This window comes from Dipodomys ordii, unplaced genomic scaffold (assembly GCF_000151885.1).
Source record: "Dipodomys ordii isolate 6190 unplaced genomic scaffold, Dord_2.0 Scaffold202, whole genome shotgun sequence".
NCBI classification, from domain to species: domain Eukaryota; kingdom Metazoa; phylum Chordata; class Mammalia; order Rodentia; family Heteromyidae; genus Dipodomys; species Dipodomys ordii.
This window is the reverse complement of record NW_012267418.1, coordinates 201396-217609: the sequence shown is the minus strand read 5'-3', so window position 1 is coordinate 217609 and position 16214 is coordinate 201396. Positions and strand designations below refer to the sequence as shown.

Here is a 16214-nt window from a genome sequence, read left to right as displayed (position 1 = left end):
TGGCTGGGAATTCTTTTGGTCTTTCAGCCCACCAGGGAACCACACCCAGAATTCTGGAGACCAATGAAGGATTTGATGCAGTTACTAAGCCAGCTACATTCCAGCAGGCCCAGCTTCCCACAGTCCAGCCAAGTCTGCTGCTTTCAAAAGGCACAAAACCCAGAGTTATTTGGTGGATTGGGTTCATATAAGACATTCAGCAAATGGCTAGTGAGGTAGAAGATACGCAAATACCAGGCACTGTTGGGGGATTGCACAGTTTATTTTCAAACACAGCTGGAGGATGGGGGTGTAGGGTGGCCTGAAGGTTCCATCTGTATCCCCTTCCTGCATTTGGCTTAATCAAGAACTTCCCTCTCTTTATTCCCAAGCCCCAAGGCTGTGCAAGATAGAGAAAAGTGCCCCACCTCAGCCCCAGGAGGGCCTAGGCTGCCTGGAACATGTTGGGTGGGGCTGGGTAGAGTTCAAGTATTCACAGTTCCCCGGGATTATTCCATGCCCAGGCCATGAGAGAGAGTTCCAATTTGGGGATCCCTCCCGGTGATTTACCCCCCTCCCTCTCAAACACCTCCAGATGAGTCTTACTTCTTTCCTCAGTAATAAGCCAGATCGAAGGCCCTGCAATGTAGGAAGGATGGAGGCCTAAAACCACCTGCTCATCCAAGAGCCCTAGGGGGGCAGGCAAGGGTCTTCATCTGTAGTGACTGGGCTGGGAGCCGTGGGAATTAGGGGAGATGAAGGGTAAGAACTGGAGGCAGGCTCAGAGAATCCTGATGAATACATTCAGACAGCTCTGGTCTGCACTACCTCCCACCCCTACCCCTCCCTATCCTAGGCCCAGAATCCCTGAGAGTTCAACTACCAAGGCAACTTAGGGTGATAGAATAGGAATAGGGGAGAGGAACAGGATCTTGGCTCCCATCTCCAGCCAGTCCTGCTTGTGGAAAGCCATGATTAGGCAGGGCCAAGAAGGCTCAAGTCTCATCTCTCAGGCTCCAACATTCTAGAATAGACCAATCTGGGGGACAAGGAAGGTGGGGGGATTCACTGAGTCTCATAGCATTGATGCCCCGACTTTGGGCAATGGTGGGAAAGGGTGGGGGCATCTCTCGAGGATAATATAAAAAGCAAAAACCATTAAAAAAAACAAACTTCCTGGGAAGACATGGTCCCCAGCCTCTTGCCTTGCTACAATATCAGCCTCCCCAGCATTCAACACCAGAGAGCTGAAGGAAGAGGCTATAGCCACTCTCTGACAGGATGGGGCCCAGAGAGGGCGCCTGTTAGCACCATGTAATGCTGGAGTGGCTATGCAGCCTGAATGACCCCTGGGCCGGGGCTCTCCAAACTGGAGTGCCTGTTTGCTAAAGCTTCTGTAGTCTTGGGGCTAGGAGGGACAGGTCTACAGGAAAGAAGGGGAAGGAAGACGTTTGGGCTGAAGTCCAGAGGTCTCACTCAGCTGGAACCCCAAAGAGCCAGCCTAGGAGTCATGACTTGAAGTATCTTCGTACCACAAACTGGCCCAACAGAACCACAGCCAGGGCCGCTAACACATTCAAGATAGGTCTATAGCTGAAGTTCAGAACTGCCACCTGCCAAGAGAGAGGGGTGGGTCAGAGAGGGGCTCGTGCCTTGGGGATTGGGAGAGCCCCAGAAGCAGGGCGGATGCTGCCATCTTTGGGAACTTACCCAGCCACCCCTCTGTGCAATCCACCGAGTAATGTAGTGACGCATCATGACGTCGATCACAAAGCGAGTCACTCGACTGAAGAACCCAGTCAGGCCATGTTGGTAGATATGCATGGCCAGGCGATAGCCAAAGCCCAAGAGAGCCACCACGCGGCCCCAGCTGATGCCGCTGTCAAACAGCCTGCGGGCAGAGTGTCCCATCAGCCAGTGGCGAGACCAAAGGAGCCTTTCAACCCTCGTCCTCCTTCACCCTGGGAAGCTAAGTGGTTAAGCTGGGATTCCAGGCTGAAGAGACTGGCCTAGGCCTGGCCTCAACTTGGGAAGAGCATGGGTTTCTGTGAAAGCAGAAAGCTAAGAGGCAGAAGCAGGAAACACTGCTGGTGCGGGGATCCAAGGCTGCAGGCACACAGAGACACAGAGAGGCAGAGGGCAGAGAAAGTGGACAGAAACAGCAGGGAGATTACCTGTGGGTGTTGCTGCTGGTCTGGCAGCCCAAAGGGCAGCAGAGAGAAAAGGACAGAAGAGGAAATTAGGCCAGATCCCAGAATCGAAAGGGCATGGGGTGTGGAGGGCTAGCTAAGGACACGGGCTGGGGCCCTTTAGATCTCAGCACTGATTCCAAACCTGTCACCTACCCCTCCCTCCATCCACAAATAGCTAACTTTTCAGAGTGGACACTGGTGTCTCTTCCTGTTTCACAGAGAGGAGAACGAGGGCCAGGAAGTTCCAGTGGAGTTGGTGGCAAAGCTGGGATCTGAATCAGGTGTATAGAGTCTCGGTCACAACACCAGGTGCTCTTTCAGATGCCACAGGTAAGTGACCCAATCGAGGTTAGTTAGTAATGTCACCTGGGGGAGCCAGGCGCCAATTGCTAACTCCTGTAATCCTAGCTACTCAGGAGGCTGAGATGTGAGGATCATGGCCCAAAGCCAGCCTCAGTAGAAAAGTCCATGAGACTTTCTCCAATTAACCACTAAAAAGCCAGACTTGGAGCTGTGGCTCAAATGGTAGAGAGCCAGCCCTGGGCAAAAAAGCTAAAGAAGAGTGGCCCAGGACCTGGGTTCAAGCAACCAAACACCCCAAAATCCTGGGGGCCCTTGGGGGACACCTCCACCCTATATTAGTCTAACCATCAGGTCCTCAGTGCCAGAGCTCATAAGTGCCATGAGCTTTTATACCAATGGAATCTGGGACTCAGAGAGAGAGAAAGGGGAAAATCCAGCTCCTTGAGACCACATGGGGACCCTGTTGCTGATACTGACAGAGAAGCTTCTGGCTGCCGTAGATGGCAGGACGAAGTGACTGGGCTGGGTACCTGGAGGCGATCTTGGCGAAGAGCTCGGGGGCGTTCTCAGCTGTGGGCTGCAGCTGCTGTAGCATGTTCTGGAATTCGGAGTCAAAGCGCCGGTTAATGTCGTCTCCGATGATGGCGAGCTGCCGGCCCACCTGCCCCATAACGCTGTAGGAGTGGGTTGGTGGGTGAACAGCCACATTCAAAGACAGGTGGCTGGGCTCAGAGATGGGGGCAGATGTGCATCAAACACAGTCCATGCTCTCAGCGTGGGGAGACATGGGAGGACGGAACCCCTCTTCCCCCAGTATCCACATAGAGACCTCTCCCCCCTCCACACACACACACACACACACACACACACACACTCCCACGGCGAGCCTGTCTCCCCAGAGCTCACCTGTTAGGGTCTTGAGGTAAGTTGACCATTTCAGGGTCGAGAGGGGCAGCTGCCCCCTGGGCCTCCTGCTCTTGCTGGTGGCTGTAATAAACGTAGCTGCGGAAAACCTCCTCGGTGTCCTGGGCTACCTGCTGCTCTGAGGGTCAAAGCTGGGCGTCAGCCATGGAAGGGAGTACCAGTACTCTGTGAGTGGCTCAAGCGGATTCCTCCCACATTGCATCCTTGCCCAGGGGCAGAAAAATCCAGAGCCCTTTAGTGGACACCTCGTGCCCACTGCAGAGTGTTTGCTGACAGCAGAGCAGCCGGGCAGCTGAGCGATGTGCACAAGTTCCCACAATTAGAACAACTGGTCAAGCCGGGTGTGCACCCCAGCATGTGGGCTGTATGAAGTACCCAGCCCTTTGTGTTTGGTCTGGAATGGGAACCTCAGGTGCAGAGAATATCCTGCAGTGAATGGGCTGTGAGCTGGGGGCCTCCCAGGCCGTCCACGGGGAAGAAGGGAGGAGGGCAGTCATCTTACTTCCCTCACAAGTCTGAACAATTGAGTTCCGAGTTCCCTGATCCCTGGACCTGGCAGGGTAATAAGCCGATTCACTTCCTTATTTCTCCAGCAGGGATATGGTGGGAAGGGCATTCTCTGCCCTCTTCTTTCACCCCGCCCCTCTGCTCTGGGTTGGCCCTCAGGCTGGCTCCCTGGCCTGCCCCTGTTTCCAGGCCCTCTGTTCTGGGGTGGCCCTCAGGCTGGCTCCCTGGCCTGTCCCCTTCCCAGGCCCTGTGCAGCCCACACTCCTTCCCACATGGGCTTAGCTGTGACTCTGAGCCCCATGGGCCGTGGGCTGAGACACCTTTCCGCTGAGGGCTGAAACATGGCAGAAGCCCGTCCCTAAGTCCTGCTTGGCCCTGCCCAGTCTGTCTTCTCCATCCTCGTGGTGGCCCTTGTGGTTGCAGGGGGGGAGGGGGGAGGGGGGAGACGGGAAGACTCTTACCAGAAGCTGAGGACGAGGAAGGTTCTTCACAGCTCTCTCTAGGAGGGCCTGGGCCTTGTCCCGATGCCATCTTTCAGGTTTCAGGGGAGGACTATGTCAGCCTACAGGGATGGATGAGAAAAAGTAGAGTTGGGAATGGGCAAGAGCCTCTAGCTGAGGATTCAAGATGGAGGGGGGGGGGTCTCCATTCCCAGAAAGTTCCTGTAATCCTTAGGACTTTTCTCCTTGTTCTACCACCTTGGGGACCAGCGGCAACTGCTGAGGGCAACAAGAAATCACTGAGCATCTTCCTGGCAATGCTTTAATCTTGGGGCACTCTGTCCCCTCCCTAGCAAGTCCTGAGAGTTCTCTGCCTCCCAGAAGGTCTTCCTTTCCCCCAGGGCCTACTTTCCCTTGGCTGATCAGGACACACCTTCCAATTCCTGTCTGTGAGCAGAAAATACTTCGTGTGTTTGTGTGTGCTGGTTCTGGGATTTGAGCTCTGGGCTTGGGTATGTCCCTGAGCTTTTGTGTTCAAAGCCAGCACTCTACTACTTGAGCCACAGCTCCATTTCCATCTTTTCTGGTGGTTAACTGGCGCTAAGAGTCTCATGGACTTTTCTGCCTAGGTCAGCTTTGAACTGTGATCCTCAGATCTTAGCCTCCTGAGTAGCTAGGATTACAGGTGTGAGCTGTTGGTGTCCAGCAGGACATACTGTATATTGCTACCACTTAGGAGCACTCTGGGTGTTGGATATTGAAATCTGACAGCATCCCAGCCAAGTACATACCATCACGTCCATTCTACAGCTTCCAGTCATTAGTGCCTGAGGACATGGAACCCGGGGAAGATGTTGGGTGCCTCCAACACTCACTTCCTGCTTGTGGACCTCTCTGGGTGCTCTTCTCTCAGAGCAGCTGTCTCCATTTGCTTCCTACCTGTGCCCACCTCCTCCTTGATGGCATAAAGCTGATGGAGCCCTCAAGAGTCCAAGCCTCCTTCATAGCCCCCCACTATGTACCCCCACCTTACCTGCCCTCCTATCCCAAGATTTTTTGTTGTTGTTGGTTGTGAGGTTTGAACTCTGGGCCTGGGCACTATCCCTCAGCTCTTCAGCTCAAGGCGAGCACTCTACTCTTTGAGCCACAGCGTCACTTCCAGTTTTCTGAGTGGTTTATTGGATATGCGTCTAATGGACTTTCCTTGCCTGGGTGGCTTTGAACCTTCATTCTCAGATCTCAGCCTCCTGAGTAGTTAGGATTATAGGAAGCATGAGCCACCAACACCCAGCTCTGGCTTTTTTTTTGTCAGTCATGGGGCTTGAACTCTGGGCCTGGGTGTCCCTCAGCTCTTCAGCTCAAGGCCAGCACCCTACCACTTGAGCCACAGTGCCGCTTCTGGCTTTTTCTGTTTATGTAGTGTTGAAGAATCGAACCCAGGGCCTCATGCATTCGAAGCACTCTACCACGGAGCCACCTTCCTTTTTTTGTTGGTCCTTTTAACTTTATTAGTTTATTTTTATTTTTTGTCGGTCGTGGGGCTTGAACTCTGGGTCTGGGTGCTATCCCTCAGCAGCACTTCAGCTCAAGGCTCTACCACTTTGAGCCACAGCAATACTTCCATTTTTCTGATGGTTATTGGAGTTAAGAGACTCATGGACTTTCCTGCCTGAGCTGGCTTTGAACCTCGATCCTCAGATCTCAGCTTCCAGAGTAGCTAGGATTATAGGTATGGGTCACTGGTACCCGACTTATTTGTTCAGTTTTAGTGTGTGTGTGTGTGTGTGTGTGTGTGTGTGTGCGCGCGCTGGAACTGGGGCTTGAACTCTGGGCCTGGACACTTTCTAGCTTTTAAGCGCAAGGCTGGTTACTCTATCACTTGAGCCACTGTTTCATTTTAATTGGAGATAAGAGTCTCACAGACTTCCCTGCCAGGATTGGCTTTGAACTGCAATCCTCAGATCTTAGCTTCCTGAGTAGCTAGGATTACAAGAGTTAGGCACTGGCACTAGGCTTAATTTTATTTTAGATAGGTCTTAACTCTGTAGTCCAGACTCGCCTTGAACTTCAGATTCTCCTACCTCAGCCTAAGGGCTGGGATGACAGGTGTGTACTACCAAGCCCAGCGCAAGCCATCTTCCTCAGTCTTGGCCTGTTAATCTTGCCCCAGGGCGTACTTCCTGATGCAAGCTCTTTCACTTTCAGTTTGCACCCCTTTTAGAGCCCCATTTCTTCCCAAGCTGCCTCTATCACCCTGGCCGGAAGTTTCCCTCTTCCAGTCTCAAGGATGGCCTCGCTTCCACTCTGGGCCAGCACAGCCCCTCCCAACCTATCTGCTCACCTGCCCGAGCTGGTAGCTCACATCCAAAGACTCAGATCAGAGGGTCATAGTTTGAAGCCGGCCTAGACAGGAAAGTCCGTGAGACTCACTCTAATTAACCACAAAGAGGCCGGAAGTGAAACTGTAGCTCAAGTGGTACAGCACTAGCCTTGAGCACAAAAGCTCAGGGAGAGCACGCAGGCTCTTGAGTTCAAGCCCCAGAATCAGATTGAAAAACAAAAGTCCCTTTGCCTCTCACCGAGTCAGCTCCTTCCTCAGGAAGAAACCCCGCCCCCCCTTCCTTGTCTCTAAACTCAGGCACCCTCAGGCTCAGGAGATGCTGACTGCCTCCCACCTCCCTCTAACACCACCCCAGCGGCTCACTACTGGGGAGCAGGTAGAGCCTCAGAACAGTCCCCAAAGCTAGAGGCCTGTGCTGACCTAGGCCTACTCCTGTCCCCCAAGCCAAGTGGCCTAACTTCCCATTCCACCCCCACCTCCACAGCTTGCTGGGCCCGGATGCATGTCCCTCCAAGAGATACGCTTGGCCAGGCCCTAGAACGGGTCTGGGGGTCCTGAGAGAGCAGAAAGCACTTGAAAGTTCTATCCCTGCTCTTGACCTTGGCTCTGACCTCTACTCCCATTCCCCCTCCCTCCCCCACCAGACTTCTGTCATCTAGGACCAACCTGAACTGCCACAAGGGAGAAAGGTGGCCGAAGGAAGGACATCCCACAGTAACTCAGTCCCGATCAGCTGCCCCCCCCCCAGCAGGCTTGAGGGACCGGCCCAGGCCAGCCTTTAGGACTCTGCTCCCCACAGGAGCCCCTGTGGGCTCCCTGCCCCACCCTGAGGCTGCCAGGAGTCAGAGGGTGGGGCAGATCCTGCCAGCTTACCTGCCCAGACACTGGACACAGACCTGGGCTGGCTCAGAAGGGCCGAGGTTGATTCCGAGGGGCTGCCGGCTGCTCCCCAGGCGCAGGGCTCCAGGCCCGTCTTCCAGGAACCGGCGTCAGGGAATTCCTGGTGTCTAGATGAAGCCTCTCTGCGTGTGCCCTGCCGGGCCCAGGGACCCGCTCAACTCCAGCGATCATAGAGGTGCCGGCAGTGCCCAGCGATGACCAGCTCCCCCTAGAGGAAGTTGCCTGGTGGCCGCCGGATGCGGATGCAGATGCACAGGCTGCAGCCTGGAGGGAAGATCTGCAGCCAGCCCAGCCCAGCTGCAGCTGCTGCCCACCGCCCCGCCTCCCCCCTCCCCCCCCCAGGTCCCACACAGGGTTCTGTTCTCTGCCTTTCCCATGATTCTCAGTTCTCACCCTCTGATCTTGCTCTTTTCCATCAGTCAGTACAAGTGAAAAACAAACACATCATTGTGTGGTTCTAAGCCTATGCACAACTATAGGCCATGCACTGAACTCCTGGAATCTTCCCAATAGCAATTGGAGATAGGTGTTGTCGGCTAAGCCCATGTTACAGACTAATAAACAGAGGTCCCTAAAGTCACTGAGTTGGGTGGATAATTGGACCCGGGAATAAGAATACCACATAGGGACTCAACCTGTGATTCAGGCACCTGCGTGTTTTCTGGAGGTCCCTAGTCCTGAAGGTGATAGGCAAGAAGCAGAGGTCAGACTCTGCTTACCTGGGGTCTGTGCTACCACCTAGACTCTGCAAGCCTGATGTGCAGAGAGGAAGAGGGTGGACCCTGTTATTTGATTGCTGGAAATGTTCCCAAGCACAGAATAAATTCTAGAAAGACATAGGGATGAACAGAGTCTATAACGGCCCTGCCCCATTCTGAGGATTTGTTTCTGCCCCCACCCCACCCCGTGCCCTCATCCTGCAAGGAAGCAGAAGTATGAGTCAAGAGGCAGAGTGACAGCCTTGAATGACAACAACGACAAAATCTAGGGGGAGAGTGCAAGTTCAAGCCTGAGCACTAGACCAAGCATCGTCTGAGCTGCCTCAGCCTGAAGTCCAACCTCCCCCCCCATTCCATCCCCCACCCCCACCTCATCTTTGCCTTCTAGAATTCCAAGTTTCCAACTGGAGGTTTTCATTTGAAAATGACTCCTGTTCTTAAGCAGTTGGTGCTAGGTAGGTTGCTTGGCTTCCTCAGGATGGGGGCTTCGGTCCCAACCCCTCGGTCACGATCACTGATTTTGGGGTGCTCTTCTCTGTTCTGCTTTTGTGGCTGGGTGGGCAGTCCAAAGCCCTGGTCTGGGGTCTGTCCTGGCCCCTTGCTAGGTAGAGCAGGATGCTGGCTCCCTTGGGATGGGCCTCCAGGGAGACACAGGGAAAATAGTGCCAGGATGCCCGGCCACCCTGCCCTGCCCTCTCTCTGTGATCACACCCGGCTCTTCAAGCCTGCTGCTGAACGAGGCCTTGGGGTTAGGCATGGGGGACATGAGCGCCCAGATCCCTAACCCCAAGGAGGTCCTGAAGCTCATAGCCCAGGGGAGAGAGGTGACTTAGTCTCACCCAGAGGAAGCTGGGAGGTATACCTGGCTACCTGGCTACCAGAGGAGGAGGAGGGGGGGGGAGAGGAGGAAGAATGGACAGGCAGAGGCTCTGGGGATTTAGGGGCCTCCTAGGTGAGTGTGGCTGGGGCTGGTGGGAGTCCAGTTAGGAAAGAGACCTGGGGTGAAGGAACTGGGAAGAGTCCTGGGTGTAAGATGGGGGAGAATCTGGGCTCCAGACGGCACAGCCATGTTGGGGAGGGTCTGTGCTTGAGAGTCTGTAGACAGGTGAGCGGCTGGAATAGGCAGGAGATGGAGGAAGTGGAGGCATGGCTCAAATGGTAGAGTGCCAGCCTTGAGGGAAAAAGCCAAGGGAGAGTAAGGCCTGAGTTCAAGTGCCCTTATCAGCGTGCACGCGTGCGCACACACACAGACACACACACAGAGGCAGTGGGTAGAGGTCAGGTATGAGGTTTGGAGTGTGGAGGTGGATGGAGGCCTAGACTAGTCCAGGCAGGAAAGTTCACTAGACCCATCTCCAAAATAAGCAGCAAAAAGCAGGGCTGGTGGTGTGGCTCAAGTGGTAATCCCGAGTCTCTGAGTAGAAACCCCATTATCACAAAAAGAGGGAGGGATTGGAGCTGTAGTTCAGTGATAGAGCCCTTGCCTAGCACACTCCAGGCCCTGGGTTGCATCCCCAGCGCCACAAAGTGATGATGATGATGACAATGATGATGATGATGATGATGATGAAGAGGAGGACTGAGGTCTGGACAGGAACATGCCACAGTGGCTCAGCCTCAGCCCTCCAGTACCTCTTGCCTGCCCTTGCCCTCCTGGATCCCCACTCCCACGGGGCGTGGCAGGCCCCCTGTGAGGAGGGGGTCTCTGCCTGCTCCTCACCTTCCTGTCCTTGACTTCCATGGGGGGCGTCCCCCCTCTATGACCAAGACCCCAGACCCCAGGAGGCATATCAGAGGCATGAGGGAGGGAAGAAGGAGGGGTCTAGCAGGTCCGGTTCCTGTGTAGTGGTGATGGGGTCTCTACCTACCTCCCCTATGACTGTGCTTTGGGATTAGGGCCCACTTTGCCCACGCTCTGAAGATGGAGCAAGAAGACCCACAGAGAGCCACGGAGTTGCTGGCGGCCAGCACTGTGGCCTTCAGTGGAGAGGAGGAAGTACAGGAGGAAAAGGCAAATGAAGAGGAGGAAGAGGAGGAGAGCCTACTTAAAGGTGAATATGGCGGCTGCAGGTAAGGAGGGAGCCAGCAAAGGACTTTCTTCCTTTAGGGTGTGGGATCCGGCAGGACACAGGACCCAGTCTCAGGGAATAGTGGCGTCTACACCAAGCAACTAGCATTGCTCAGACTCTTAAGTTAAAACAAGAAGAACTGGCTCCTTTCTCTGAAGGTATTTGCAAGGATAGGCTAGGATGCTGGCAGTCAAGGGCCCATGCACAGCAGGCTTTCAGTAAAGAGCACAGGGTATGGTGGCACACACCTGTAATTCCAGCTATTGGGGAGGCAGAGGCAGGAGGATCATGGTCAGAGGCCAGCCCTGGAAAAAGCATAAGACCCTATTGGAAAAAAACAACAAACTAAAGGATCAGGGAGAGGGTGCCTCAAAGGGTATAGCACTTGCCCAGCAAGTAGGAGGCCCTGAGTTCAATCCCTAACACAGCGTAGCCCCTCTCAGCCCCCCCCCCCGCATCCCCAGAACGATACCAGGAGTCCCCACCCCAGCTGCCAGCCCATTAGTGACCACCACCACCCCTTCACAGGTGACCTCAGATGGACCTCTTCCCAGATGGGGGCCACTCCTTGGCGCCACCTCCTCAATTTATACAAGCAGTTCCAGAAATCAGCCATGACCAAGGTCTGTTGGGGGTGTGGGGTGCCCTCCTTCCCCTGGGTGGGCCCACAGTCCCCATCTTGACAGTTCTCTCCTGGGGTTTGGGGCTGGGGTCCTGTCTGCTCAGGGACCTTGGCCTGGTTTTTGTTGTTTTTTTTTTCTTCAGTTTTCTTACCAGGAAGACTTGTCTGATGAGGAGAAAGGAGAGGAAGTGGAGGAAGAAGACAGCTCGGCCAAGCTCTGTGACACACACATTGCCACCTCCCAGTCACCACCGCAAAGGACTTTTATGTCCACAGAGTCACTAGGTATGCGCCTCAACCACTGTCCACAGGCCCAGACGCCCACTTTGAGTCAGTGGCTCAGAGATGCAATATAGAAATTGACCACCAGATGGCACAAGAAGACCTAAAATGACCAACTACAACAAGACCAGCAAGTGGTTGGTTTGGAGGCCTCTAGGCCTAGGATCAGACTCATTCTGATTTGGGAGGTAGCAAAGTGTAGGTGGGGTCGCTCTAGCACATCCTTGTCCTTCCTGGAGGCTTCTAACTCCTTGTGTGGCCACCCCCATCCCTAGATCCATGTCCCAGTGCAGTCCCAGGCTGGGTTCAGTAGTAATAACATCCAATAAAAATCGTTGTGGGGCTGGGGCTAGGCTGTGGTGCACAGAGACTTGCTTGGCATGTGTGAGGCTGTGGGTTCACCCTCAGGCATCAAACAAAAACAGAAAGAAGATGAAATGTTGCCATTTATAGAGCCATTACTAGGGCCAGACTTTCCTGTCAGCATATAACATAAAATACAGCATTTCAGAGGTACTGGCTCATGCCTGTAATCCTAGCTACTCGAGAGGCTGAGATCTGAGGATCACACTTCAAGGAAAGTCCACGAGACTTTTTTCTAGCTACCAAAAAGCTCAGTGCCACAAGACTTCAGATGCCAGTCTCAAGCCCAAGTTGTGTATGTTTGTGTGTGTGTGTGTGTGTGTGTGTGTGTGTGTGCGCATGCGTGTATACTTGTATATGCAGGTATGTATGTGTGTGCAGTACTGGGGCTTGAACTCGGGTTGAAAGCACTGCCCCTTATTCTTGTTTTTTTCTTGCTCAAGGCTGGCACTCTACCATTTGAGCCACAGCTCTACTTCCAGCTTTTTGCTGGTTAATTGGAGATTGGATCTCATGGACTTTGTACTTGGGCTGGTTTTTTTTTTTGTCGGTCGTGGGGCTTGAACTCTGGGCCTGGGCGCTGTCCCTCAGCTCTTCAGCTCAAGGCGAGTGCTCTACCACTTGAGCCACAGCGCCACTTCCGGTTTTCTGGTGGTTTATTGGAGATAGGAGTCTCATGGTCTCTCCTGCCCGGGCTGGCTTTGAACCGCGATCCTCAGATCTCAGCCTCCTGAGTAGCTAGGATTACAGGTGTGAGCCACCAGCGCCCGGCCTTGGGCTGGTTTTGAACCTCAATCCTCTGATGTCAGCTTCCTGAGTCACTAAGTTACAGGCATAAGCCACCATTGCCCAGTTTAAGTTTTTTGTTTTGTTTTGCTTTTTGAGATGAAGTCTCACTAAGTGCCCAGGCTGACCTTGAACTTGTGATTCTCCTGTCTCAGCCTCCTGAGTAGCTAGGTTGACAGGTGTGCACCATGACACTAAGATGTCTTTTTAAAAAAATGTACACTTCACTACTACTAGTGATCAATTTATAGCTCTCCTCCTCGATGTCCTCTTTGGAGATGGACAGGATGGAGCTGAAAGTCCCAGCCCTCTATCCTCTCCTGGGCTTTCTGGTGACCAGCTCCATCTTGAAGCTTTAGAGTCTGCCAGCCAACCATCATTCATTCCCATACAGACCTAGCGCTTTGAAGTTTCCAAGGGTTTAGGAGTTTACATGCCAGAAGACAAGAATGAAGCCCAGATGTGTTTTGGGGCTTGAACTCCCGCTGTCCCTGAGGTTTTTGCTCAAGGATAGCATTCTATCACTTTGAGCCACAGTCCCACTTCCAGTTACTTTGAGATAAGAGTCTCATGGACTTTTCTGCTCAGGCTGGCTTTGAACTGCAACCCTCAGATCTCAGCCTCCTGAGCAGCTAGGATTACAGGCGTGAGCCACTGATACCAAACTCTGTGTGTGCGCTTCCAACAGCTCCCATGCACATCTCTCTGGCCCTCAGGTTTTGGGAAGTCGGAGCTGAAGAAGCTTCCAGCTGTACCCCGAGAGTCCCCACTCTGGAATGTGGACAGCCCCAAGGACCAGGAGCTGCAGGTCCAATCAGAGGTCACCAGGAAGGAGAGCGACATGGTAAAAATCTGGGTAGGCCTGTCCTGTCCTGGACCACCAGACCCCAGTGCATGGGTAAGGCAGCTACCTCTGTCATAGTAACTCTGAGTGAGAATCCTGTACAAGCACACACATACGCACACACACAACTGTTTCTTACTTGAACCAGATGTTCATTTGTGTGTGTGTGTGTGTGTGTATGCTGGTCCTGGGGCTTGAACTCAGAGCCTGGGCACTTCTTAGATTTTTTTTTTTTTTGTTGGTGTGGGGCCTGAACGTGGCCTGGGTGCTGTCCCTCAGCTCTTCAGCTTAAGGCGAGCGCTCTACCTCTTGAGCCACAGCACTGCTTCCAGCTTTTTCTGTTTATGTGGTGCTGAGGAATCGAACCCAGGGCCTCATGCATGCGAGGCAAGCACTCTACCACTGAGTTACCTTCTTAGCTACCTTCTTTTCTCAAGGCCGGGTGCTCTATTACTTGGGCCACAGCTCCACTTCTGGCTTTTTGCTGGTTAATTGGAGATAAGAGTCTCTCATACCTGGCCTGATGCTCAGTTTTAAGTCTTTGCCATTGAGTCATTCCCCTCCTGTGTGGCCTCTCTGGGCCTTAGTTTCCCCATTGGTGTAAGGAGGGGATTTGTGAAGACCAGCGATAATCAAATAATGTTGCTGTTTTCCTGTTCTCTCTCCCATTCATAACTGCTTTCCTCCCCCCCCCATTGGTTCTGGGGAGTGACCCCAGACCTCACCCCGCATCTCCTGGCAAAGGTTGTTAAAGGTCAGGCATGTCTCAGCTTGTCTGAGGATGCGCTGATGGATTTGTTTTGAAAGTGTGGTGATGCCGTTTTGTAGTTTATTTCATCCAGTCATGATCTGCCTCCTGGACTTGGTGGATATTTGCTCCACAGTCTGTGGTTTACCAAAGGGAGGAGCACAGGGGAGCACAGAGCCAGAGGCCAGAGGCCTTCATCGAGTTCCTTCCCTGCTCTGCACTGACTTGCTCTGTGATGTGATCTCCAGTCTAAGCTGATTCTTTGTTCTTTTTTAGTGTCAGTCCTAGGGCTTGAACTCAGGGCCTGGGCACTATCCTTGAACTCAAGGCTAGTGTCCTGCCATTTGACCACAGCTCCATTTCTGGATTTTCAGTGGTTAATTGAAAATAAGAGTCTCATGGACTTTCCTGCCCAGGTTGGCTTCAAACCTCCATGCTCAGAGTTCAGCCTCCTGAATAGCTAGGATTACAGGCATGCACTACCACTATCGGACTTTCCTTCCTTCTTTTATTCCTCCTTCCTTCCTTTTAGGTGTGTTACTAGGGCTTGAACTCAGGGCTTTACACACTCACAAGGCTCTATCACTTGAACCACACCTCCTCTTCCTCTAACTGTTATTTTCTTTGTCCATGAAATCATGTGCTGCAAAGATGGGCTTTCTCCCATAGGACACCATGGTCCCTCCTTGCTGGGCCTCAGGCCCACGACTTGTCCATACAGGGCACATGACCCTCATCCATGACCACACCAGTGCTCCACCTCTAGCCGGATCCACACACTGCCTTGTTTGTTTGTGTATTTGTGGCGGTACTGGGCCTCAAACTCAAAGCTGCAAGCTCTAGTTTGGCTTGTTAGCTCAAAGCTAGCATGCTACCACTTGAGCCACACTCTGCATGTTTTTTTTTTTTTTTGGTTGGTTGATTGGAGAGAAGAGTTTCATGGACTTTTCTGCCCAGGCTGGCTTTGGACAGCAATCTTCACATCTCAACTAGCCTGAGTAGCTAAGGTCACAGGTGTGAGCCACTAGTACCCTGCTCAAATTGGCCCTTTTGCACTAATGACCTGTAATCTTGGGATTTTCCCTTCCCTTGCCCCTCTCTCTTCCTCTCCCCCTCTTCTGCCTGGCCTGTGGAACGGGGGGGGGGGGAAGCTCACAGACCTGGGGGCCCACGGGGTTTCTGGATGGAGTAAGCAGGGGCCAGCCAGTTTACTCTGGAGCCACAGCGGACCCCTGTGAGGATGTTGGGGTCCCATCCTCACCCTGCCCTGACTCTGTCCTCTCTGTCCTCAGTGCCAGCAAGCAGAGGGGGAAGAAGGCTGCCCCCCAACTTTTGCGGAGTACTGGAGGCTTGAGGGAGGGCGGCTGAAGCTGGACCCTCCACCGGAAGGCAGGGTGCTGAGCACCCTTTGTGAGGCCTCTAGGAATGAGGTGAGGAAGGGGGGCGTTTTGTGGGGGTGCCTGATTCCCTGGGGCTTCCAAGGGACCAAGTGGAGGGGAGACGCGTTCCTCCATTTTATGGGGACACATCCCCCTGGGGTTGGTGGAGCTGAGCCAGCTTCGGGGTAGAGAGAGAGGGGTTGGAAAAGGTGGCAGAGGAGGGGTGCGAGTTTCTGGGGGTAGGAGTTTTCTAGGGTGCAGCGTAGAGAAGGAGCCTGTATCCCCAGGGGCAGCTTCTTTCACTCATTTTTGTCCTCAGCCTCTGTTCGTGGAAGAGCTGGAGGAGGTGGAGAACTGACGTGCTGGGAACAGTGCTGGCCACCGGCCGGCCTGGCCTGCCCAGGTGCCCAGGCCCCCAGGCTCCCCCCAACAGGGTGGCGCTTCTCCTCATAAGAGGCCTTAGAGTTGGGGGTTTGGGCATGGACAGTGTCTCCCCATGTCTGCGGGGTGCCTGCCCAGCCCACTGTCCCCACCCATGACTCGGCTGTGGTGTGGATATAAACCGGTTTGACGTTGGCCTCCTGCGTTCTGTGTGTGGACCTGGCCTCTCATCCTCACCCCTGGAATAAGCCCAGCTTACTGGAGAGGGGTCCCCAATCCAGTCCCCAGGCCTGTGCCCATAGTGTTACATTATTGGGGGCCCACAGCAGGGCATGTAACCAAGAAGGGCATAAGAGTTATGGTCATGGCCTAGTGTGGAGAAAACCCCACAAGCTTCAACTGGCAGGGGAGGCCCTGACCGGAAGGAGGGGCGTC

The 16214-nt window shown here is 53.7% G+C and overlaps 2 protein-coding genes across 2 annotated transcripts; one reads left to right on the top strand and one right to left on the bottom strand.

The window, feature by feature from the left end:
- Positions 1-243: 243 nt before the first annotated feature.
- On the bottom strand, positions 244-7812 carry Bak1 (BCL2-antagonist/killer 1). Its single transcript, XM_013035042.1, has 6 exons — positions 7560-7812; positions 4367-4467; positions 3381-3516; positions 3005-3148; positions 1690-1870; positions 244-1592 (listed from the first exon to the last, which is right to left on the bottom strand). The coding sequence occupies exons 2-6, from the start codon at positions 4434-4436 to the stop codon at positions 1488-1490; spliced, it is 636 nt and encodes a 211-aa protein (XP_012890496.1). The 5' UTR covers positions 4437-4467; positions 7560-7812; the 3' UTR covers positions 244-1487.
- Positions 7813-9060: 1248 nt separating this feature from the next.
- LOC105999817 (gametogenetin-binding protein 1-like) lies at positions 9061-15775 on the top strand. Its single transcript, XM_013034940.1, has 7 exons — positions 9061-9129; positions 10227-10356; positions 10903-10997; positions 11140-11281; positions 13144-13283; positions 15312-15449; positions 15718-15775. Exons 1-7 carry the CDS (start codon positions 9061-9063, stop codon positions 15754-15756), a joined length of 753 nt encoding a protein of 250 aa, XP_012890394.1. The 3' UTR covers positions 15757-15775.
- Positions 15776-16214: the final 439 nt, after the last annotated feature.